Source organism: Cyclopterus lumpus, chromosome 6 (assembly GCF_009769545.1).
Source record: "Cyclopterus lumpus isolate fCycLum1 chromosome 6, fCycLum1.pri, whole genome shotgun sequence".
NCBI classification, from domain to species: domain Eukaryota; kingdom Metazoa; phylum Chordata; class Actinopteri; order Perciformes; family Cyclopteridae; genus Cyclopterus; species Cyclopterus lumpus.
Window position 1 is genome coordinate 14,966,134 of NC_046971.1, and position 20,450 is coordinate 14,986,583.

Sequence of the window (20,450 nt, forward strand, 5' to 3'; positions counted from 1 at the left end):
TAGCAAAAAGACAACTACTAAAACTTTAATAGAATGAAATGCAGTTGAGACATCAACACTAATTCAATATTTTTGAACCATTTATTGAGAGGTTCTCATCAGAGTATAAATCACACTACCAAGTCTTATCTTAGGAAATAAAATGTATTTACAACAAAATTTTCACATACATTGGTTTCAAATAAAAACGGACAATAAATGATATAAATAAGTTCTATGGAAAATAAAACTTGTCTTACAAAAAATATATGCAATTTCTGTATACATTTTCTCACATTAGTGCTAATAACATCTATACTGTACAGTTTTGGTACATACAGTATCATTTACAGCCCTGTGTGAGTCAACCAACGTCCAGTCTGAAAACAACTACTTGCTCCGGTTTTGGAGTGCTATAAACAACAAACCTCATCTACTAAAGCAACATGGCAAAGAGGGTTTCAGCATGAGCTTGGTGATTTGCTGTGGTGTAATTCCTATAGCAGGGAGTAAGGATGGTTGTTTTCAGAGTGGCTAGTCCAGTACCTAAAATAGGTGCTTTAAGAGCGAAGCTAAGTAGTGCACAGGCACTGACACATGGGTCACATAACATTTTATATAGAGCCTACGTACATTCGCTAACAAACGTGAAGTGAGCTACTTAGCTTACATTCTTAGGCACTGATAAAATACTTGGAGGGTGCATCCTTTCTTCACTACCTCACTGGAATAATGTGGCTGTGACTGTCAAAAACACATTTAAAAAAAAAAGTCCAGTGGATGTCTGAAAGAAGGATGCATTTTGAAATACTTTAACAAAGCCTCAGTGTAAGTTGTACAGTTTAAAAAAAAAAAAAAAAAAAGACGAGACATCTAGACATTCATATTAAGAAGTCTTTCTGTGTTTGGGGCGTGTGTGTCTTAAGGGGCTGTTTTAACGAGTGCTGCGGCCGAGTGTCCTGTAGTGGGGTGCCAGGTTTTCCCTGTACTGTGTCCTTTACTTTTGGACCTTTAGAGGGCACAACTGTCCGACTGTCAGATCCGGGTTTAGAGGAAGAGCTTCTTGAGTCACTGTGGTGGTGGGTCTTAGGCCGACTGTCTGTGAAGGAAAGGGCCAGAGTTTGGTGAGCCTCCATTGGCTTAAATAGGTCAAAGGTGATTAGTGTCCGTGGTGGTTTGTGTTCTTGTAGCGCAGGACCAGACGCAGACTTCTTCCTCTCCTCTTTACTGTGGACGTCTTTATCCTTCTTTCCATCCTTCTTAAACTGAATATTTGCAGGTTTGGAAATGCCCGTTCTCCCGTCTTCTCGCCCTGACTTTGCCTGCACCCCCTGTGTACTCAACGTGTTGCCCTCTTTGCCCTCCCTGTGACCGCTTTTCTCCTTCTTCCCGTGGGAAGACTTGTGTTTATGCAAATAGGCGTCCCGGGCCTCCTCTCTGTTTGGTCGTAAGAAGGATGCCCCTTGTGTGCCTCCCCTGTCTTTATCGTGCTCCTTCTCTCTCTTGACGTGGGGTTGTGTCTTTAAGTCCCACTCCTTGGCCCACTTCTCGTCTCTCGGTGCAGGCAGGGACGTTTGAGAGGTTTTACTTCCCTCTCTTGTCCGCTCCTCGTCCTCTTTTTTCCTCATCTGCGGCAATGGCTGCGGCAATGGCAATGGCTGCGGCAATGGCTGCATCAAGGTACCGCCCTCTCTTCCTCCCTCAGCCTTAACTTTCTCCTGCTCTCTCACCCTGTCTTTCTCTCTATCTCTACCCTTATCCTTTTTATCTCTTTCCTTGTCTTTACTCCTCTCCTTGTCCTTCTTCTCCCTAACCCTCTCCTTTTCATCTCTCTCTCTTTTTCCTTTTTCTTTTTTAAATTGTGGAGAGTTGTAAGTGCTCATTAAACTATCTTTAGCTTTCTCCTTTACTCCTTGACCAGGTACAGTTGTCTTTTGCAGCCTCTCTTCCTCCACATAATTCTCCTTCCTAATTTGGTGTAGTGACTTTAAGGACGAACTGTCCATTGCACCCTCCTCATGGCCCTTCTGCAGTGTCTGGCATGTGTCTTCCCCTCCCTTACCATCCTCTTTCTCATCTTCCTCAGTTTTAGGCTCCAGTAGCATGTGACTGAGTACACCTTCGTCTCTCTCCTTCTTGATGAAAGGTAAAGATGGTGTCATTGACAACACCTTCATCTCAGCTCTGTTTTCTTGCGCTTCCTCCTTGAAAATCGGTGTTGGCCTTAGTGAGGGCGGCCCTTCCTCTCCCTCAGTGTCCTCATCCTCTAGCTTCATCAGCATCCGTACAGCAGGCCCGCACTCCTTCCTCTCAACCTCCTCGTTATCCTCCTCCTCCTCTTCCTCCTCCTCCTCCTCCTCCTCTTCTTCTTCTTTGATATAAAGTGTGTCTTCTCGAGGTGCACACTTGTCTTCCTCGTCCTTCTCTTCGTGTTGGTGATACTGTTTGAGTCTAATGTGCCAGGCCAGACTGCAGACAGAAGACACAGTTTTGAACTGGTGGACAACTCCTCTGGGAATGAAGTAGATGTCATCGTGGTAGAGTTGGATTCGGGCATATCTGATCCCCTCCCTCCTCAGCTGGTTCAGCTTGGCATCATCGATCCACTGTACACACTGTAGAGGCAGTGAACACGAGATTTAGTAATTCGTCAATAAAACGAGCAAATGTTTTAATTCTTTCATGGTAGAAAGAAAGTAACTACCGAGTCTGATCATGTATTATACAGGCTTACAGTATTATATTGGGGAATTTCTCTTCTCTAAGTGGACTACCAAGAGACAACAGGTCATGTCAGAGGCCAAATCACAAAAGGATCTGACTTTTTTTGTTTTTGCACTTGAAGCTGCATTTCTTTACTTTGTTATACTCTTGGGGACAATGCAACAAACTGTAAACACAACTTTAAATTGTGCTCTGAAAAAAGCTCTTTTTGGTCTCCTGAGGGGAATATGCGTCTCTTTAGCAGATAAATGCCCTATGTTTGACACATTTGGTCTGATAAGTAGAAGAAAAAAACTATTCGTACCACTGTATCCGACGAGCCACGATTCATAACTCTGACCCACCTGAGAAAGCGGAGGTTCGTGGAGGTCCAACTGCAGCCTCATGACCACATCTGGGAAATCTCCAGCGTGGAAACACACGACATCTTTGGTGATCCGTCCGGGAGCATCACTGCTACAAGGCAATATAATATGCTAGGTCTCGTTGACTAATCTGAGGTTGCATTTAATACAAAAGTGTGCGTACTGTACGTGATGAGGTAAACAGATGTTTCTGTGTACTCACTCCTCTCCGCAGCGGACAGCCTTCAGCACCCCGACAGCAGCAGTAGTTTGCCTCTCGAACCCCTGACCGATGTGGTCAGCGTGGGCTCTCGTCCGGTCCTCAAACAGCATCTCCCTGGGCTCACTGGCTCTAGGTAGATACTGCAGGTTCTTTATCTCGTTGGTGGACCTGAAATGTTCAACAGTCAGGATATGTTCATGGAATGTTGAGTTGAAAGCTAAGCTGAAAGTATTTCACTCGTTCAGCTCCATGAGCTTTAATTCAAACTAATTCTTTAGAAAATGAAGACGCAGGTGAGACGACAACGGCTGAGCACTGGCTAACATGTGTCAACCCACCGTTTCCTTTTGAAGGGTGATTTTGGCATGTCTGCCATAGGGATCATCTGTTCTCCTGGTCTGACCCACATTATGGGGCCATCGTCGCTCTCAGTGGGGCTCTGCAGCCGCAGACTGGAGAACGTTCCCCAGGGCAGAGTCCGCTGCATAAACATAGGGCGAGAAACTTTACGTTAAAGAAATGAGTTTTCACCATACATGGGGAGGAGAGAGACGGATGTCCACACATCCACTAGCTGTAGGAGTGTATGTACATGCAGACATAAACACACAAACCTCCAGAAAGGGAGATTCCTCTAACATGCTGATGAACTCGGGGAAGTAGTCTCCAACCTCTTCATCCACAGCACCGACCAGACTGACCTGCCGCATGGCCCCAGCACGGTATGTTCCCTGGGAATATGTCCGCTTCACCTGCAGGAGGGAAGACAGATTAAACCCTCGCCCGGCAGACATCAAAATATCCCACTCGGACAGGTCTAAAACAAAACTTAAAATGCCATCATACATATTAAACATGTCCATCGAACAATTGAGACTAGCATCGCCTGTGTGGTCTTAATATAATTGGAGTGACCTTTCCACAGCACATGCCTTTAATAAAGCACTCGGTAAAAGTACCATCAGCTTGGGAGTTAACAGGACTTTCAATACAAAGACTTAGGTATTTGGAAGAACTCCCAAGACGCTCAACAGTCACCAGGAGAGGCAAATGTCAACACACGACAAATAAAAAGGCACGCTATTGTTACTGAGGAATGAAAGACTGTCTTACAGACATTTGTGGAACTAAAATGTTCAAGCACTGCAGATTCCACTTTCAAATCAGAATGACTGATAATTAAATCAGAACTCAGGTTCACGAGTCCCTCAGCAGACATTAAGGGAAGACTTGACAGAATAAACGTCAACATTTAGGTTTCTACTTCAACATTGTGAATGAGCGCTCATGAAGCAGCACTGACGACTCAGAACTATTTATAAACCTTCATTATGTTTCAGAATCAGGGTGATTCAACTCTTTCTGCAACATGTAACAAACCTGTAGTTTAAAGCTTCATTCATTGATAACTGTTGCATGTCTTCATGTTATCATTCTGTTTAAACAGTATTTTTTCACAGTTTCAGATTGAGATTAGACTACACTAATATTATTAGTAGTATACTATCTGTAGAATTAGATTACAGTAGTGAATGTGTAGTAGGTTTGGGTGATTAAGCATCGCTCCAAGTGAGTTATTAATAACTTACAGAAAAATAGCGCGCACAACAGTCCACCTTCTCTTCCTCTGACTGTCTCTCTCTTTATCTCAAATACACTCAGTAAGCGTCACAGCACTTAGTCTGCACAAGTCATATTCATTAAGACAGTTAATTTAATAATAAAGACCAAATCATTTCATCCAGTGAATCATTGTACTCAAACTGATTTTTTTTTTTAAGGGTGATCAAATATGATAACAGGCATGAAGACTTGATTTGAAAAACCAAAATGGAAGCTTTGAATGTAAAAAAAAGGAAATTTGTTGTGTGTGCGGGGGGACTACATAAGATGGAAAATGTAATGATATGTTGCTATGTTGTATTAAATATGACATGTATACGACTCTTTATTCCGCTGAAAATTATAGTGCAAAAGATGCTCATTTTACGTAGTAAATAATATATACATTACATATATACACACACACACAATATATAAAATAATCATAAACTGTAAATGTGATGCGTATTACACACTCAGAGCTCAGGTCCTCTTATTGGACCTGCACGCTTTACACAATCGGTTTAATTTGCTTTTATAAGGACAGAGGTTTTAACTTCTTAGAGGGCATTAGGAGCTGGAGAGGCAACAGAGTTTCTGGCTTCTTGTTCCCGCTGATTTCACTTGATGATTTTGGTGACTATTAAACAATGAAATTAAATACTCGTTATTTCTATCATTGCTGTGCTTTTCTGTATTTATCGTTACTGACTGCAGTCTGTAAACCAAACTGCCTCTCTGGGTCAACTATACCACAATTCCTAAAATGTTTAACATGGTAACACAAATTAAGAAACGTTAGAATTTTAAAACCAATCCATATTTAGTCCATTCTAGTATTGGTAATTAATGAAAATGAGTAGACCATCACTGTACTATTAAACTTTTTTGTGTTTTTGTTTTTTGTGTGGAAGATTTATATTCTATAAATGATCCTAACTATACATTAAACTTATGCCAGGACGGTTTGAAGACAAGGAACAGGGACACCCACATATGGCGTTTCCTCCAGTAACGACCACCAGTCGCCCAACATTTGCCCCAAACAGCATAAGAAATTGTACTGAAATTATAGTGATTTTGGCTCCATCTTCTCTCAAAGTGTACTTGACTTTACTCAACATGTGAACACTAACATAAAAATAGAAGACAACATGTGAAAACAGGCTGCAGCATCACAGGACTCCGTTTGTGATGCTGCAAAACTGTGATTCTCAAAAGTGAGAAAGACCCCCGGGTCTGTGACTCATAGCCCGCAGGAACAAAACACTTTTAGAAAAATGTGCTGCGTTATTAAAAAGTGCATATTTCAGACTCTTGAGCAAAGCTATGGAATCGTACATCCATTGATTGCACATGCTTAGTGCCAGTAGGAAACTCTCTTGGTTGATTGATTGAACAGCAAACAGTCGTGAATCACTCGCTCACAGCAAACAGTCGTGAATCACTCGCTCACAGCTCGAGAGGCGAAGAATGCGGCTGCGTCAACACTGGACATGTCATCAAGTGACGTGAAGACCAAATTAGGAAAATATGCAGACAGTTCTATCAAGTTTGGTTTTTCTGATAACAGCAACAGTATAAAACAAACCATGATGAAGTTTCCCTGTCCTTAATTAATTCTCTCTTCTCTTCTTTTTTTATTTAAGATATAATTTAACTAAGTGCTGTCTCAGTGATTAGAGTTTTAACTGTTGTCTTAGTTACCTGAAGATATAATAGAGTAATTAGTAATAATGTATTAATAGATAATAAATAGATACTCAATTTAAATGTCAAGAGTTGACTTTAATACATGTCAAACAGTCAAGTCTCACATGAAAGGAAGTGTGAACTAAAAAAAAAAGGTTTCTGATTATAAATATTGTGCTATTTTATGAAAGGTCCTTTCCACAAACAATCAAAGACAAATATTTTATAAAAACATTTATTTCCTGCGGGCCTTTTTTCATCTCGTCAAATTAATAAATTAGAATGTTAGATTTGTATGACTTCTGCTTGACTTTCTGAAATGAAGCCGTCAACACAATCATTTCCAATTTCTTCAGTAGGAAAGGATTTAGAATGTGATCAGAAACTCCTAAACAATCAAAACACAAAGAAGCAAAAGAAACACAAGATTATCTCCCACAATTGTCAGGGAGAAAGAAGAAAGGGACCCATCCTTAGTTATTAAGTGAGCGGGGATCGAACCGGGTACCTTGTGGTTACGGGACGACCACTCTCCCCATGAGCTACAGCCGACGAGAAGAAAAGAATCAACGACAACAACAACACAAACAAACTAGTGTTACCATAAATTAAATAAATTAAATGTTGAACTCATACAAGTTTTTAAAGAGGCCGATTTGAAAGCACCACACCAACTGAGGGTGTCTTAATCCCCACTAAACAGCGTGACACAGAGAAGGGCTTACTGCTCCACAAAACCACTTGCAAGCTGAAACACTTTGGGCACAGGAGTGAAGACGACTAGGGGCCGACAGGAACACTATCCATCAACAGCCCGGAACAAGACTGACACAAAAATCTTCAAAACACAAAAAAACGGTTGATGTGTCGTTTCAGCTTGTATCAGTTGAGTCTGTGCTGGTCCCGTCTCCAGACTACCAACTGACACAGTGTGGACCGTTTTGCATCCTCTGACACACAGACCTGTCAAACTGTGCCGTCTGCTGAAGAGAGGAGCCGTAACACAAAGAACAATCATCTTACCTGAGAGTGGAAGTTGAGCATGGTTGTCGTCTCTATGTCCTTCTTCCCGAGCACCTCCATCTTGACTGGCGCATTGGGGAACTTGTAGGAGAAGTAGTCCAGGAAGTCTGGGAGGTAGGAAGCCGCTCCATGGATGATTCCCATGACAAAACACGCAGCTTGGGCTTCGCCCTCGCTGAACGACAGGGTCACAAACTCCTGGGCGAAACGCTGCATCTCAGCCGGAGACAGACCGGAGAGCTGCTCGGTGTAGGCGTGCGCCACGGACGCCCCTCCGTTGGCTTGCTGCTCGATGTGGATCAGACGACCAAACTCCAGACCTGACAGGCCCGGGGCCGGGGTGCAGTGGAGTGGGGAGCTGTAGCTGAGTCTGTCCCTGACCATGGAGGAGATGGAGGCAGAAATAATGCCAGTAACAGAAGGGTCCTGATGATGGTGGTATTGTTGTGGTGGTGGTGGTGATGCGGAGGTGTGGAGTAGACTGCTGCTGTTAATGCTGTTAATGCTGTTGTTTCCATTAATTCGACTGAGGAATTCAGGCGGACCAAGAGAGACTCCTGAAGACACTGTCTGGCATGAGCGATGATACATTTTGGGTCGGCTGTGCCTCTCCTTCACTCGCTCGCCATCTTTATGCTTCTTTTTCTTCTTCTTCTTAAGTTTCTTCAGCAGGAGGTCTTCTTCAGAGCCAGCGTTGGGTTTCTCTTTAGACTCTACAATAGTGGATAAGACATTTCTATAGTTAGTACAATGTTGCTCATCATGTGTTGACAGTGTGGGGAAGTATCTATTGTATATACACTTGAGATTACATGCAAGACTACATGTGAACATTGACACTTTTGGGTTATGGTTAGTGTGACTGTACATCAATGCACAGCTAGTTGTTATTTGCATAAACTGTAAATTCATGCAAATTGTTCCCTCTTAAAATCAATATTTAATCAAAATTTCTGACATTTAATTTTTGTTTTACTATTTCCTCATATTGAACACATTTTCTACAATCAGAGGTGACTTGAGCAAAGGGCCTCAGCCACACCTCCAACATTAACATCTCTATAAGACGAATGTAATTCAAAGTTATGCAGAGATAATAAAAAACATGCTTTTCATCCCCACTGATCAACGTCACATGTCATCCCTACCTTTCTGTGGAGAAAGCACTTCTCCGTTTTCTCTTGCAAAGTCATGTAACGTTACAGGTGTCAACGTGTGATTTTTCCACTCTTTACTCTTTTCCTTCTTCTTCTCTCTGTCTTTCTCCTTCACGTGGTGATCTGAGAAGAGCAGAGGAGGAGACAGGGAGGTGAAACGCTGCTAAACATCCGCGCTGCGCAGCATAACAGACGAACACACATTTCCACGTGTATAAATCACCATCTGGGCCTAATAAATACTCTGGCCTGTGGTGGAGAACATTATGTAATACTGTGCTAAACCATTTCATTGCAGTATTGTTTCATATAAAGCTTTTAATTGGACCGTAAAGTGGTTTAACGGAGTCCTGCAGTGAGCACACCGGGCTATGTTGCCCTACCTCTCGGTAGCATTTTCACGTCGCCGTTCTCGGTCTTTGTATGGCAGCTAGCTGGGCTCACTCTCTCCACAGCAGCGGCGGAGCTCCGCTGCGCTTCGGTGCTTTTCTCCTTCTCCTTGTGCCGTTTCTCTTTCGCCTTCTTCGCCTTGTGAGGCGAGGCGAGGAAGTTGCTGATTTTGAAGATTTTCCGAGCGGGAGTAGTGGGGACCGCGGCGGCGGTGGAGAGGCTCGCCTGGGCCGGGCCGAAACTCCATTTCGCTGGGCTCCCACAACTCTGCTTCCCGTTGTGTTTTTCCCCTGCGCACACCTCTCCATTCAGTTTCCTGTGCTTCAGGCCCTTCTCCTCCACCCGGACCTTCTTAGGGGGCGGCGGGTAAATGTCGCTGGAAGACTGCGGTCGGCTCTCCGGCGGTCTTTTAGCTATCAGGGGTTTAGGGGAATTTGTTTTGCTGTTTGCTGCGAAATGCATGGAGTCCACGGCCTCGGCCATCTTGGAAGTTTCTATTTTTTACGGTCAGACGTAACTGGTGCGTGAGAGCTAGGCCGGGGGCGGGGCTTACGGGCGACGTGCCGACGCACTAAGAGGGAGGGCAGGAGCCTCGCCTGTTTACAGCCGCTCAGCTTGCAAGACAAGACCCAGTACTGTACTGCTCGGGTACACGGACTGCAATATTACCACGAGTACAGAGGAGGTCTGCAGACACAAGGGGGCATACGTGACCTCAATTATCTGTACGCTGTGCTCTGGCTGGGCAATCAGTCTTTTATCAAATATGGAGTAAAAACAAGGAAATGTTGTGCACTTCTTAATAATAATCCTTATTATTCAAAATGCATACACGAATGTCGAGTTTTTCCAAATGAAACCTCTAGTTTAATTAAAAGAAACGGATAATATGGATCAGAAAATAAACTTCCTTGGTTTTGTGATAATTGAGTGTGATGGTTACACAGTTAGATTTTACTTTATTCATCCACAGGGGGACATTTCTTAATCATATTGTACTGCCATGAACAAAAATATGAATATAAAGTTGAATAATTGAACAACAAATGCATCGTCAAAGGTTTTTCAACCTCACAATGTTCTAAAACAATTTTTATTAGCCTAAACATTTAAACCTAATTTGCAGATTCATATATTGGTATTAATTACTAAACATAGTATTACATATTTGCATATGTTTTTACATTTTCTGATGAGCTTTTTAAAAATGTCTTCAAATCACAAATCCTCATTAAACTAGTTTAGATGTTTATAACATGTGTGCACAGTGTTTGTGAGGTAATAGTGTCAAATGTCCATAGCATATACAGCACATGTATCAAAGTTTAAGTCCAAATAGAATACATTTATATTCTGAGATATTTCTTTAAAATGTCACTAGGTGGCAGTATATTGATGAAAATTCAATGTGGGGCATTCTTATCAGCTTTTATCACATCTATTTTTGACCCTCACAACTGTGTTATTACGGCTCCTGTAAAAAACAATAGCAAATGTTGGGAGGTATCAATTGAAAACACTCTAATTTCTATTGCACAAGACTTTCACTTTCACTACATCGTAGATCCAATTATTATTCACTTAAAGTCAACATTTTGTGATTACTATTTCAATACAATGCCTAAACATACTTATATTGGATGAAAGTTACCTTTTTATTATGGCAGAAAGCAGAAACAAATCCTGCATAGAAGTGGAAAATTACATTTCTCTCACCCGTCCACATTCATATGTTACTCTTGTCCATATCTGTTGCCACAAAAGTAGAAGTCTTAATCTGCCAGAGAGATTGTGTACACAGTGTTCATCAGCACTGACATTAGCTTACTCTAAAATGAGATGTTTATTTCTTTTGACCCAAATTGTTCATTGGGTGAATGTAACACTCAGCACTGACACTTAAACAGTTACCATAGAAGACGACACAGTTTACAGAAAAATAAAGTAAAGGTTATTTTAAGTACAAAAGGCAGTGCCGGAAGAATAATCATTTTTAGCACCTTCAGCCGTGCTGGAAAATGCATTTATCTGAAGTACTTACTTTACAGTATTTCCATTGTATACTGTATTGAGTACTTTTTGATAAATACATATTGTTATTAATACTACGAATCCAAGTAACATTTTCAGTGCAGGACTTTTGGTTGTAATAAAGGTATATTTTTACAGTGGGCTATTAGTATGAATACCTTCTTCCGCCAATTACCTTCACTATTCCGAAAAATAAAAGAATTGTCAATTCAATGCAAATACTTTTATTAGCCTAAAATCTCCTTTATATATTGATGTAGAATTGGGACAGAGAAGAAGAAACAAACAATAACTCAGTCACACATTTCTGTGCATTTGCACGTACACTGTATTATGCATTGCTTCTATTAAGCACAGCTGTGAAATGCATAGAATGCAGCATATATCCATCCATTCAGTATGAACATCAGGATATGATATGATGAAAAACCAAACGGCTTAAATTGAATGCCTTTAAGGCAAATGACTTCATAAAATGTTAATGACAATAAAACTAAAAAAGGAAAACAATAAGAAGAATTCTTGCCTTTTTCTAATGCACAGATACATCCACTTTCCCTCAGAGTCAACTTCCCTTGGGCAGAAGGTGACAGCAGCAAATAACCCATTCCTACATAACCATACTTTCCATATTCTTCATCGAGACAAAGATTTAAAACAAATGAAGTCCAGGCTTTTGGAGTTTGTTATCTGGTCTCGGCTAGCTGTAGAAAATCCAGCCCAGATGTGAGAGACACGTTGGTTGTTTGATTTGTAAGAATCTCTAATGGTCAATTGACAGAGAAACAAATTATCACACATGGCAAAATAATGTATCAGTTACTGAAGATATTGGCAATGGACAATTTATGTGAATATGAATGTGTGTGTGTGTGGCAGAGAGTACAAAAGAGACGAGATGTGATGCTTTCATTTTAAATTGATTCACACTGATTCACAGGATTTAGGCAGGTGTTGTATCATATAACTATTTTGCTAAATTAATATATGGTTGGTTTATGTGGTATTCCAAGGGACTGGCGCAGCCCTACGACAGTCGCTGGGTTTACTCCAGTTCAGTTGGAAATGAGAGACTTATGCACATAACAGACATGACCGATGACACTGGCTCCTCTGCCCAAAGGGAGATGAAGTGGTCTGCCAGGAAGCCCAGCCAGCTAAGCTGGACTGATGGTCAGATGTTTGTTCTAGTCTGCATGGAAAAAACTACAGTGTTTACACGATCCAAGACAGAGAGTGGGCCAAGCCAGCTCACTAGGGGAATTCAAAACACTTTATCCCAAGAGGGCACCCTTTGGAGAAAAAAACTACTGTCCATAAATGGGTAAAGCCAGTAGTGAGGGTATTATTGGGAATAGTAGAGTTCACAATCGATTCATTTAGATTGGCAACTATCAAATTAATTGACTCTCTTCGGCTTAATCAACTGCACTAATCATTATTGTAGTTTGTGCAAGAAGTTACATTTATGCTCAGCTGTGCTGCAAAAGATGTGGCTCTATGATAATAAATCAATACAGCCTAGTGTTCAGAGAGAAGTCTCTCGAGAGTGTAAACATTTCTCTCACACTATTTCCCAGTGTAAGTGTTGAAGTAGTAAAGTGACTATGATAGGTGAAAGGACATTTGTTCCTGGCTTTTATCCTGCCAACAGTTGTCAATGTCAAATGAGCTCATAGTGCATTAGCATAGAAATACTTTCAATGTAAAGTCATGTACAGTATATGTAGTTGGTTACCATCTTTATATGTACAGACTACAAAGCCTCTAGATTGGCTTGTTGAAACATAAAGCCTCTTTTCAAGATAAAAAAAATTAAATGATTGAATCCTTTTCTTTGACTGTCTAACTGTTGCATTTTAAGTTGTTATGCCCATTCAGGGTGCCGTTTCTCCATACGCAACATGCAGGTTAAGGCTGTTCTTTATGGAGTTTCTTACCACCTTTAGTCGTTTTTCATCTCTAACCTGATGCTTTCCACAGTCATCTCCCTAAACAAATGGTTTCCTTTGTCATTATCAAAGGACAGCTGAGAAATGTCTCCAGCTTTGTGCAGTCAGAGCAACCGGCCAATGAAAGAGACGGAGAACAAGAATGTACAAGGATCCTGTTTTATTGCAGTCTAAAAATAAGACCATTTTACTGGACTAATCAGTATTTAAAATGGACACAATTCTGAAACATCAAATGCTGGCATTGCATACTGTCACTCATATCTCATATCCTGTGGTAGGACTGACATTTACACCCCGGATCTGAGAAACTACAGCCTCAATATTTAAACTCCCTGCCAAGCAAATGCCTCATTTAGTTAATGTGACTGTGTTTTCTCTCTTAATTTTTTTTCTGTCGACACAATAAATTAGCAAATAATCAAAATCCTGGATGAACACAGCAACCTTAGTCTCTCCACCCAGAGATTCAGAGATTGCCTCCCCAATTCTCAACACTTGTTGAGGATTAGTACTGGTGGGAGACAGGAGGACGATGGCTAAGCTTTCATCCCTGATGAACAACACCTCCCACCCCATGCAGGACACACTGGCAGCTCTGTACAGCTCCTTCATTCACCGGCTGCTTCATCTCCGGTGTGTGAAGGAGAGGTACTGCAAGTCCTTCCTTCCTGCTATTGTCAGGCTGCACAACCAGCTGAGCTCCCAGTAGACCACAACACACTTAAAACACTCAATCACTTCATTCAATCTAAGCTGTGCAATATTAATACCAATACACTGTGGAAATAGCCATATTTATGCCTGTGTGTATATATTATTGTATAGTGTATATATTATTCAGCTACCGTAGACTGTTTACCGTTTTATTTACTGTTGTTATATTTGATCCTACTATGTCTTGTGTGCACTTTGCACCTTTGCTTCTGTAATCCAGTAAATTTCCCCACTGCGGGACTAATAAAGGATTATCTTAATTTATCTTAGAAAGTCAATAGCACATGAGATATTTATCTCCCCTGGCATTACATTTGAATCAAGCGGCGTTCCTGGATAAATCTGACATTCCTGACTTTCATTACTCAGAAGCTCAGCTAAACCATGCGTCTTACAGTCAAATTAAATATCTTAGTACAAATCTGAGTAACAAATTCTTGGCACTGGCCTGGCAGCTAATATTGTGTGTTATTTTTTACCTGTCGCATCTGTCACTCACATGTTTGTGGACATGACAGGAAGCTCGGGAAGTGCCTGCCAAAGCAAATGTGACACACATGCATATTGAAAGTCACGATGCACTTACAATATCAGTGCATCATGGAATAAGAATGCATTCCAAATGGTCTTTATTAGGTCCTGGGATTACAGTGAAGATACAATGGAATGGAATTATAGGATTACATTAAGAAACATGCTTTCACAGTTTGTGATTTTTTGTGACTGATATAGAACTGTTGCGGCTAATTCTGTTTATATTATGAAGATTAAATAATTTATAATTTTCTCATGCTTCATGATTATCATCCACTATCTCACTGAGGAGAACATCCACACACTCCTCCTCTTACTATTGTTTTTTTTCACTTGTTTCCCACTCAAAGCTTCTCCCTCCTCATTTCTCTCTCAGAATCACTGTCCACCGAACAGCTCCCTCATCTGCTCCCTCCCACCTTACCTCCTCCTCTCACTGCCACTGTCTCAAACTGAGGGTGGATACATCACTCTTTACTTTTAGGACGCGATGAGGTTACCAGCACTGTGCATATGCGGGACCCTGCTGGCCCTTTCAAGCCTTTCTGCAACCATAGCAGACGATGATGAAGGAGAACTCCTGGTGGATCATGGATTTGGACCTTGTGCAGCAACTCTGAGACCGGAGGGGCCGTGCAGACCGGGGCAGGATGAGAGCATGTGCCCATTCCTATTCAGTCTGCCGCCACTGACGCTCTATTTGCCGAAGCAGCTCAGAGAGCTGGACAAGATTGTGAAGGATTTGCAGAAGCTGAAGGACAATGTGGACCAACTGAGGAAGATGTGTGTCGATTGTACAGTAAGCCAAACTGTGAATGAGTGTGGAAGGCAAGGAGAAGGAGAGCATGTAAAGCTGAATGAGGGTACAGCTAGACATAGGGATGAGACGAACTGGCTGAATGAGAGAAATCCTAAAAAGCCAAACGATTTTAGCCAGGAGTGTGAGACTGACAGTAATAAAGTGGAAGGAAATGGTGACACTGACTCACAAAAAATAAGGATATTGGAAGAGAAAGAGAAAAAGTTATGGGAAGTAGAGAAAGAGAGCGATAAAGGGGTCTTAAAAAAAGCTGAGAGAGAAAACCCCCGAAAAGAAGTGGCAGAAAAAGATGGAAAAAATAAGACAGAAGGAAAAGACAAATTGGGACAGGCAAAGGTGCCAACCTCTGCTGGAAATGAGAAAATAGTGGATATGATCAGAAAAAAGGTTGTTGAAAAAAACAACAGGGAGACAGACAGAAACAAAGACAAAGATGGAAAATGGAATTCAAAGGGAGATCCAGATGATACACTGGAGAATGGAAAAAATAGTAAAAGTACAAGTAATGTAAAAAATAAGGATAAAACAGAAGAAAGTGACCATCACATGTGGCGAGATGAAAGAAAGGAAACAGATAAAAAGACCCAAACTGAAGAAGACAGAGCCAGTGATGGAATAAAGATGTCTGGGGGTCATGGTAAGCATACAAATAAGCAGAAAGAGCAGGATGGCGAGGAGAGGAAGGAGGAAATGGAAAAGGGAATAAAAGTGGGGCGAAATAATGAGAAACCAAAACAGACTGAAAGCATTGAGCGCGCAGAAAAGACTATTAAAGAGGGGGAGGTGGAGGACGGGGAGATGGGAACGGAGATCAAAACAGAAGGAGAAAAGACGGTCCAGAGTGTACAGAGAGACAGTGATGGAGAATTTGCATCCAACAAGGCAGACTTTGTTTCAATTGGCCCGACTCTTCACTCTACCATTAGTTTAGCTCCGAGGCCTGACTCCTTGGACTCAAACAAAGCTAGAACCTACACATCATCTTTTCCATCTCCTCCTTTGTCCAGCTGCACTTCAAATGTGATCACTGATGTCAATCAAGGAAATACAAAAGTTGTTGACGAACTACCAACCCAAAGCACAGGCCCGGGAGCAACTGGCATCTTTGAGCACCCAAGCTTTGATTCAGAGGAAGGCTTTAGGACCACAAGCAGGCCAACAACAACAGCCACAACAAACACACTGGCTGGTGCTAGCCTCCAGATAACCATTTCAAGGTTCACCTCTACAGCCAGTGCAAGACCTGAGGCAGGCTTCCGAGGTCGGGTTAGCTCAACTACAGCAACAACAACTTCGGCAACAACAACCACCACAACACCTCGTCAGAGTGTATACACAACTACATTCCCAGGAGTTGCAGACCGCAGCCGATGGACGGCTAAAAAGAATAGCAGCTCAAACATTAAGACCGGCGTGAAACTCCTTCCAGTCCGAGGACCAAAGAGCGGTGAAAGGCTTAAACCTGTAATTATGCCTGAAGCAGACCAAAAGCTTAAACATCCTAAGAGTGACTATAAACCTGAACGAGTTCCATTGCCTGAGACAAAAACTAAACATGACCAAAAACAGAAACCTTCGAACCAAAAATTAAAACCTGGCAAAGACCCTAAACGAGTCCAGATTCCAAAACCTGACCAAAGACCTCTACCTGATCATTTACCAACTGATCAAAATCTGAAAAACAATCAAATACCTAAACACGACCAAGAACATACAACTGATCAAAGCCAGTTATTTATTCATCAAAAGCCTCTGCCTCCTGTTCATCAAATACCTCAAACTGTTAACGCAACGGGCTCTGACCCTCAAATTGAATCTGTTGAAATCTCCAAAATTAATCAAAACTCAAAACATGAGAAAAAAACGGTTCATCCTCTCAAAACCGACAAGCCTGACCAAACAGAAACACCTCAGAAAAATCAGAGAAGTGAAGAAAAGACTGAACCTGATCAAACATCAACAATTGACCAATATTTCACATCTGTTCAAAAGCCTGAAAGAAGTGAAAAAAAGAGCCCCGTGCCAAAATCTAACCAAAAGCCTAAAACAGAATTAATAGAAAGCTCTGATGAAAATCATTTGTCTCAGCCTGAATCTGTCAAAGACTCAACACCTGGACCAAAGCTTACACCTGATCATGCACTAATCAAACCGCCTGATCAAAAGTCTAAACCCAGAGAAAAAATCCCTAAAATAAACCAGAAGCCTAAACATCCAGAGCTTCTAACAGACCAAAAGACTAAACCAAAGGCAAAGCCTAAGCCTGAACAAACAGCAGAAACCGATCAAGGGCTTGGATCACCTCGGCCTGACCAAATGCCTGATCTTAAGCCCAAATCGGTGCTTGACGGAATTCCTGAAGCAGAATCCAACAAAACAGTCAAACCAAGGCCTCCACTCAGACGCAAGCCACCAACCAGGGCTACAGTCAGGCCAGGAGCACCTGTTCAACTGCAAAAAACTGCAGTGCAACTAAGGCCAAGTCCAGAGACCAAAACAGATGTAGGTCCTCTTCAAATCAGCGGCACTACTTCAGATGACATCAAACATTCTGAAACTGACATGCCACCGACACCTGGCTCTTTAACACGGACTGCTGAAGTCAGTCAGTCCCCGGGGTTTGAAGAGTTCAGTCCCAGCATGATGAAAACTATCACTCTGGGTCCAAAGATCTCCAACAGAAGGATTACATCTGATCTGAGGCAACAAACTGCCGGTCGGCCAGCATCGATCCCAATGACAACAAGACCAAACAAAAGCATCCGTGGGAGTCTCCCGAGTGTTATCCCTAGAACAAGTCCAGGATCCACAAAGGCAAATCAAGCTTCCAATACTCACTACAACTTACAAGCTAAGACACTTCACAATGTGGAGGAAATAAAACCCAGAACATTTTCAGACTCAGACAAAATTATGATTCCAGCCTCTGCCCCCAGTGCCCAAACTACCCCCACAATCAATCCTGGCCTCAGGTCAACAACCCTTTCCACCTCTGGCCCCGAGCCCCCAGCTGCTGAGACTTCCACTTCCAGTACACGCGAGCTACGTGTTAAAATCAACCAGGTGGAGGCTTTCATCAATAACAGACCACCGAACAGGTTTACAAAAGACCACCCAGAGGACAAGCACGGAGGTAGCAAACAATCAACCCTTAAACCATCAAAAGGCAAGATATATTATTCACGCTATTGAAGCATTTAATCAGGTTTTGTTTTTGTATGCATGCTCTTCCATGAATTTCCACATAAAGTAGGTAACTTAATGAAGGGATCGTAGTTGTTGTTGACTAAGCTGGCATGTAATTAGCAAGTATAGCAGCACCAATACTGTAATGGTTACCTTTTCAGTCAAGAAATGTATTAACAAAGAGGTATTTACAAATTAAGATCGAGGGGGAGGCAGATGCAACTTCACAATTAAATTCAGTATACTGTTCTGCAGTTTAAATAGCATTTAAAAGCTTATAATTGTATTACTCACTCAGCAAATTGGTATGACATGAGCTGAAAAGCTCTTAAGAAAGAGGAGGCCTTTAGCCACGATGAAACTTGAAATTCTTCAAAAACATTAAATCTTTTTATGGTGGAAAAGTACTTTGCCGTGACCTGTTGCACTTGTGACCTCACTCAATACATTTCACAGATAGATCAAAGCTGCAAGATTATATGTTCACCTGCAAGAAATGAGTGAAAGCAGAACATCGGTTAGATCACTCTCCAAGTGAAGAAGGGCAAGTTTTATTTAGGAGGATTTTGAGAAAAAGCTGTTCATAATCCTTTGAAATTTCTTTCCATTTTTCTTTGCTGCAGTTACCATTGTGAGAGACTGCTCCGACCACCTGCTCAGAGGGGGCACAAAAAACGGAGTGTACCTGGTGACCCCTGACCTCCGCAGTAGAAGCTTCCCGGTCCTCTGTGACATGGAGCTGCATGGAGGAGGGTGGACGCTCCTGCAACGCAGACAGGACGGCAGCGTGAGCTTTAACCGGACCTGGGCTGAGTACCGATCAGGCTTCGGGGAGCTGGATGGAGGGGAGTTTTGGCTGGGCAACACCATGATCCACCTGCTGACCCGGGACAGGGACATGGTGCTGCGGGTGGAGCTGGAGGACTTTGGCGGTGTGATGGAGTACGCAGAGTACAAGCAGTTCAGGGTGGCTAGTGAAAGGATGCGCTACAGACTGACGGTGGGCAGTTACTCGGGTACTGCAGGGGATGCTCTCCGCTTCAGCAAAAGTTATGATCACAATAACCGGGCGTTCACCACGCCGGACAGGGACCACGACCGCTATCCGTCTGGAAACTGCGGGGCCTATTACAACTCCGGCTGGTGGTTTGATGCCTGCATGGCTGCAAATCTCAACGGGAGATACTATGTGGGGAACTATAAGGGAGTCCGGGATGGCATTTTCTGGGGGACGTGGCAGAACATATCTACAGAGTATTACCCCACAAATGAGAGACAGTCTTTTAAAACTGTCAGGATGATGATCCGACCAAAGAGCTTTGCACCATGAACCTTGACTTACTACCAGGGCATGAAAAAACAGAAAAAAACACAACATTAAGGTTTTTAACTACTAACTTCAACCATAAATTCCTAAGATGCCCTTTTCTATTGAATAACCCCTAGTATACCCTCCACACGGTTATTGTTCACTATAACACAATGCTGCCACCTTGTGGTGATAGATTCTGCAATAATGTTTTGTTTACAGGATAATATGACAATAAATGAGGATGTACATAGTTTCAAAAGTAATAATCCTAAATACGTTGTAACTTTTTAATAACATTTTAATATTAATATATTTGTGTATTTTTTAGATTGGAATTTGTTTAACAATGAGAGAGGGGAATCTTTTTTTTCAGTGAATTTGACAGGTATGGAGCAACGGAGAAGGATTTTAATTTTTTTTATTGAAGTACCGGAAAGCCAGTTGAAGCTGTATGGCATGTTTTGTAATTAAGATTGTTTTGTTAAAATTAATAAAATTAATTAAAATGTGAATATGGTTTTGCCTTTGTTTCTCCTTATTTCTGTTGAAATGACCTGCTATCCAAAGTAAGCTACGAATTAATTCAATGAATTCAATAACAAGTAAAGTTAAGTTAAATCCACATTTTGACAAATCATGGTTTAAATGTACTCCATGCAGTATGACTGCTACTTTGGACGCGAGGAAGAAATCCTTCAAGACACAAGATCCCTACAGCCTTTGCGGAGAGAACGACGTCACCTGTGACGGTGCTCACATAGATA

At 41.8% G+C, this 20,450-nt stretch overlaps 2 protein-coding genes across 3 annotated transcripts; one reads left to right on the forward strand and one right to left on the reverse strand.

Moving 5' to 3' along the window:
• Positions 1-62: 62 nt before the first annotated feature.
• LOC117732218 (lysine-specific demethylase RSBN1L-like) lies at positions 63-9,652 on the reverse strand. 2 transcript variants are annotated; one of them, XM_034534999.1, is made up of 8 exons: positions 9,128-9,652; positions 8,736-8,867; positions 7,588-8,300; positions 3,885-4,022; positions 3,609-3,751; positions 3,271-3,438; positions 3,048-3,156; positions 63-2,594 (listed from the first exon to the last, which is right to left on the reverse strand). In XM_034534999.1, exons 1-8 carry the CDS (start codon positions 9,615-9,617, stop codon positions 861-863), a joined length of 3,627 nt encoding a protein of 1,208 aa, XP_034390890.1. In that variant the 5' UTR covers positions 9,618-9,652; the 3' UTR covers positions 63-860. The 2 variants fall into 2 exon arrangements, with proteins under 2 accessions (XP_034390890.1, XP_034390889.1); XM_034534998.1 differs by having other exon boundaries at positions 3,048-3,159.
• Positions 9,653-14,858: 5,206 nt separating this feature from the next.
• Positions 14,859-19,704, forward strand: LOC117732034 (fibroleukin-like). The gene is made up of 2 exons (XM_034534641.1): positions 14,859-15,309; positions 18,998-19,704. Exons 1-2 carry the CDS (start codon positions 14,859-14,861, stop codon positions 19,702-19,704), a joined length of 1,158 nt encoding a protein of 385 aa, XP_034390532.1.
• The last annotated feature ends 746 nt before the right edge of the window (positions 19,705-20,450 follow it).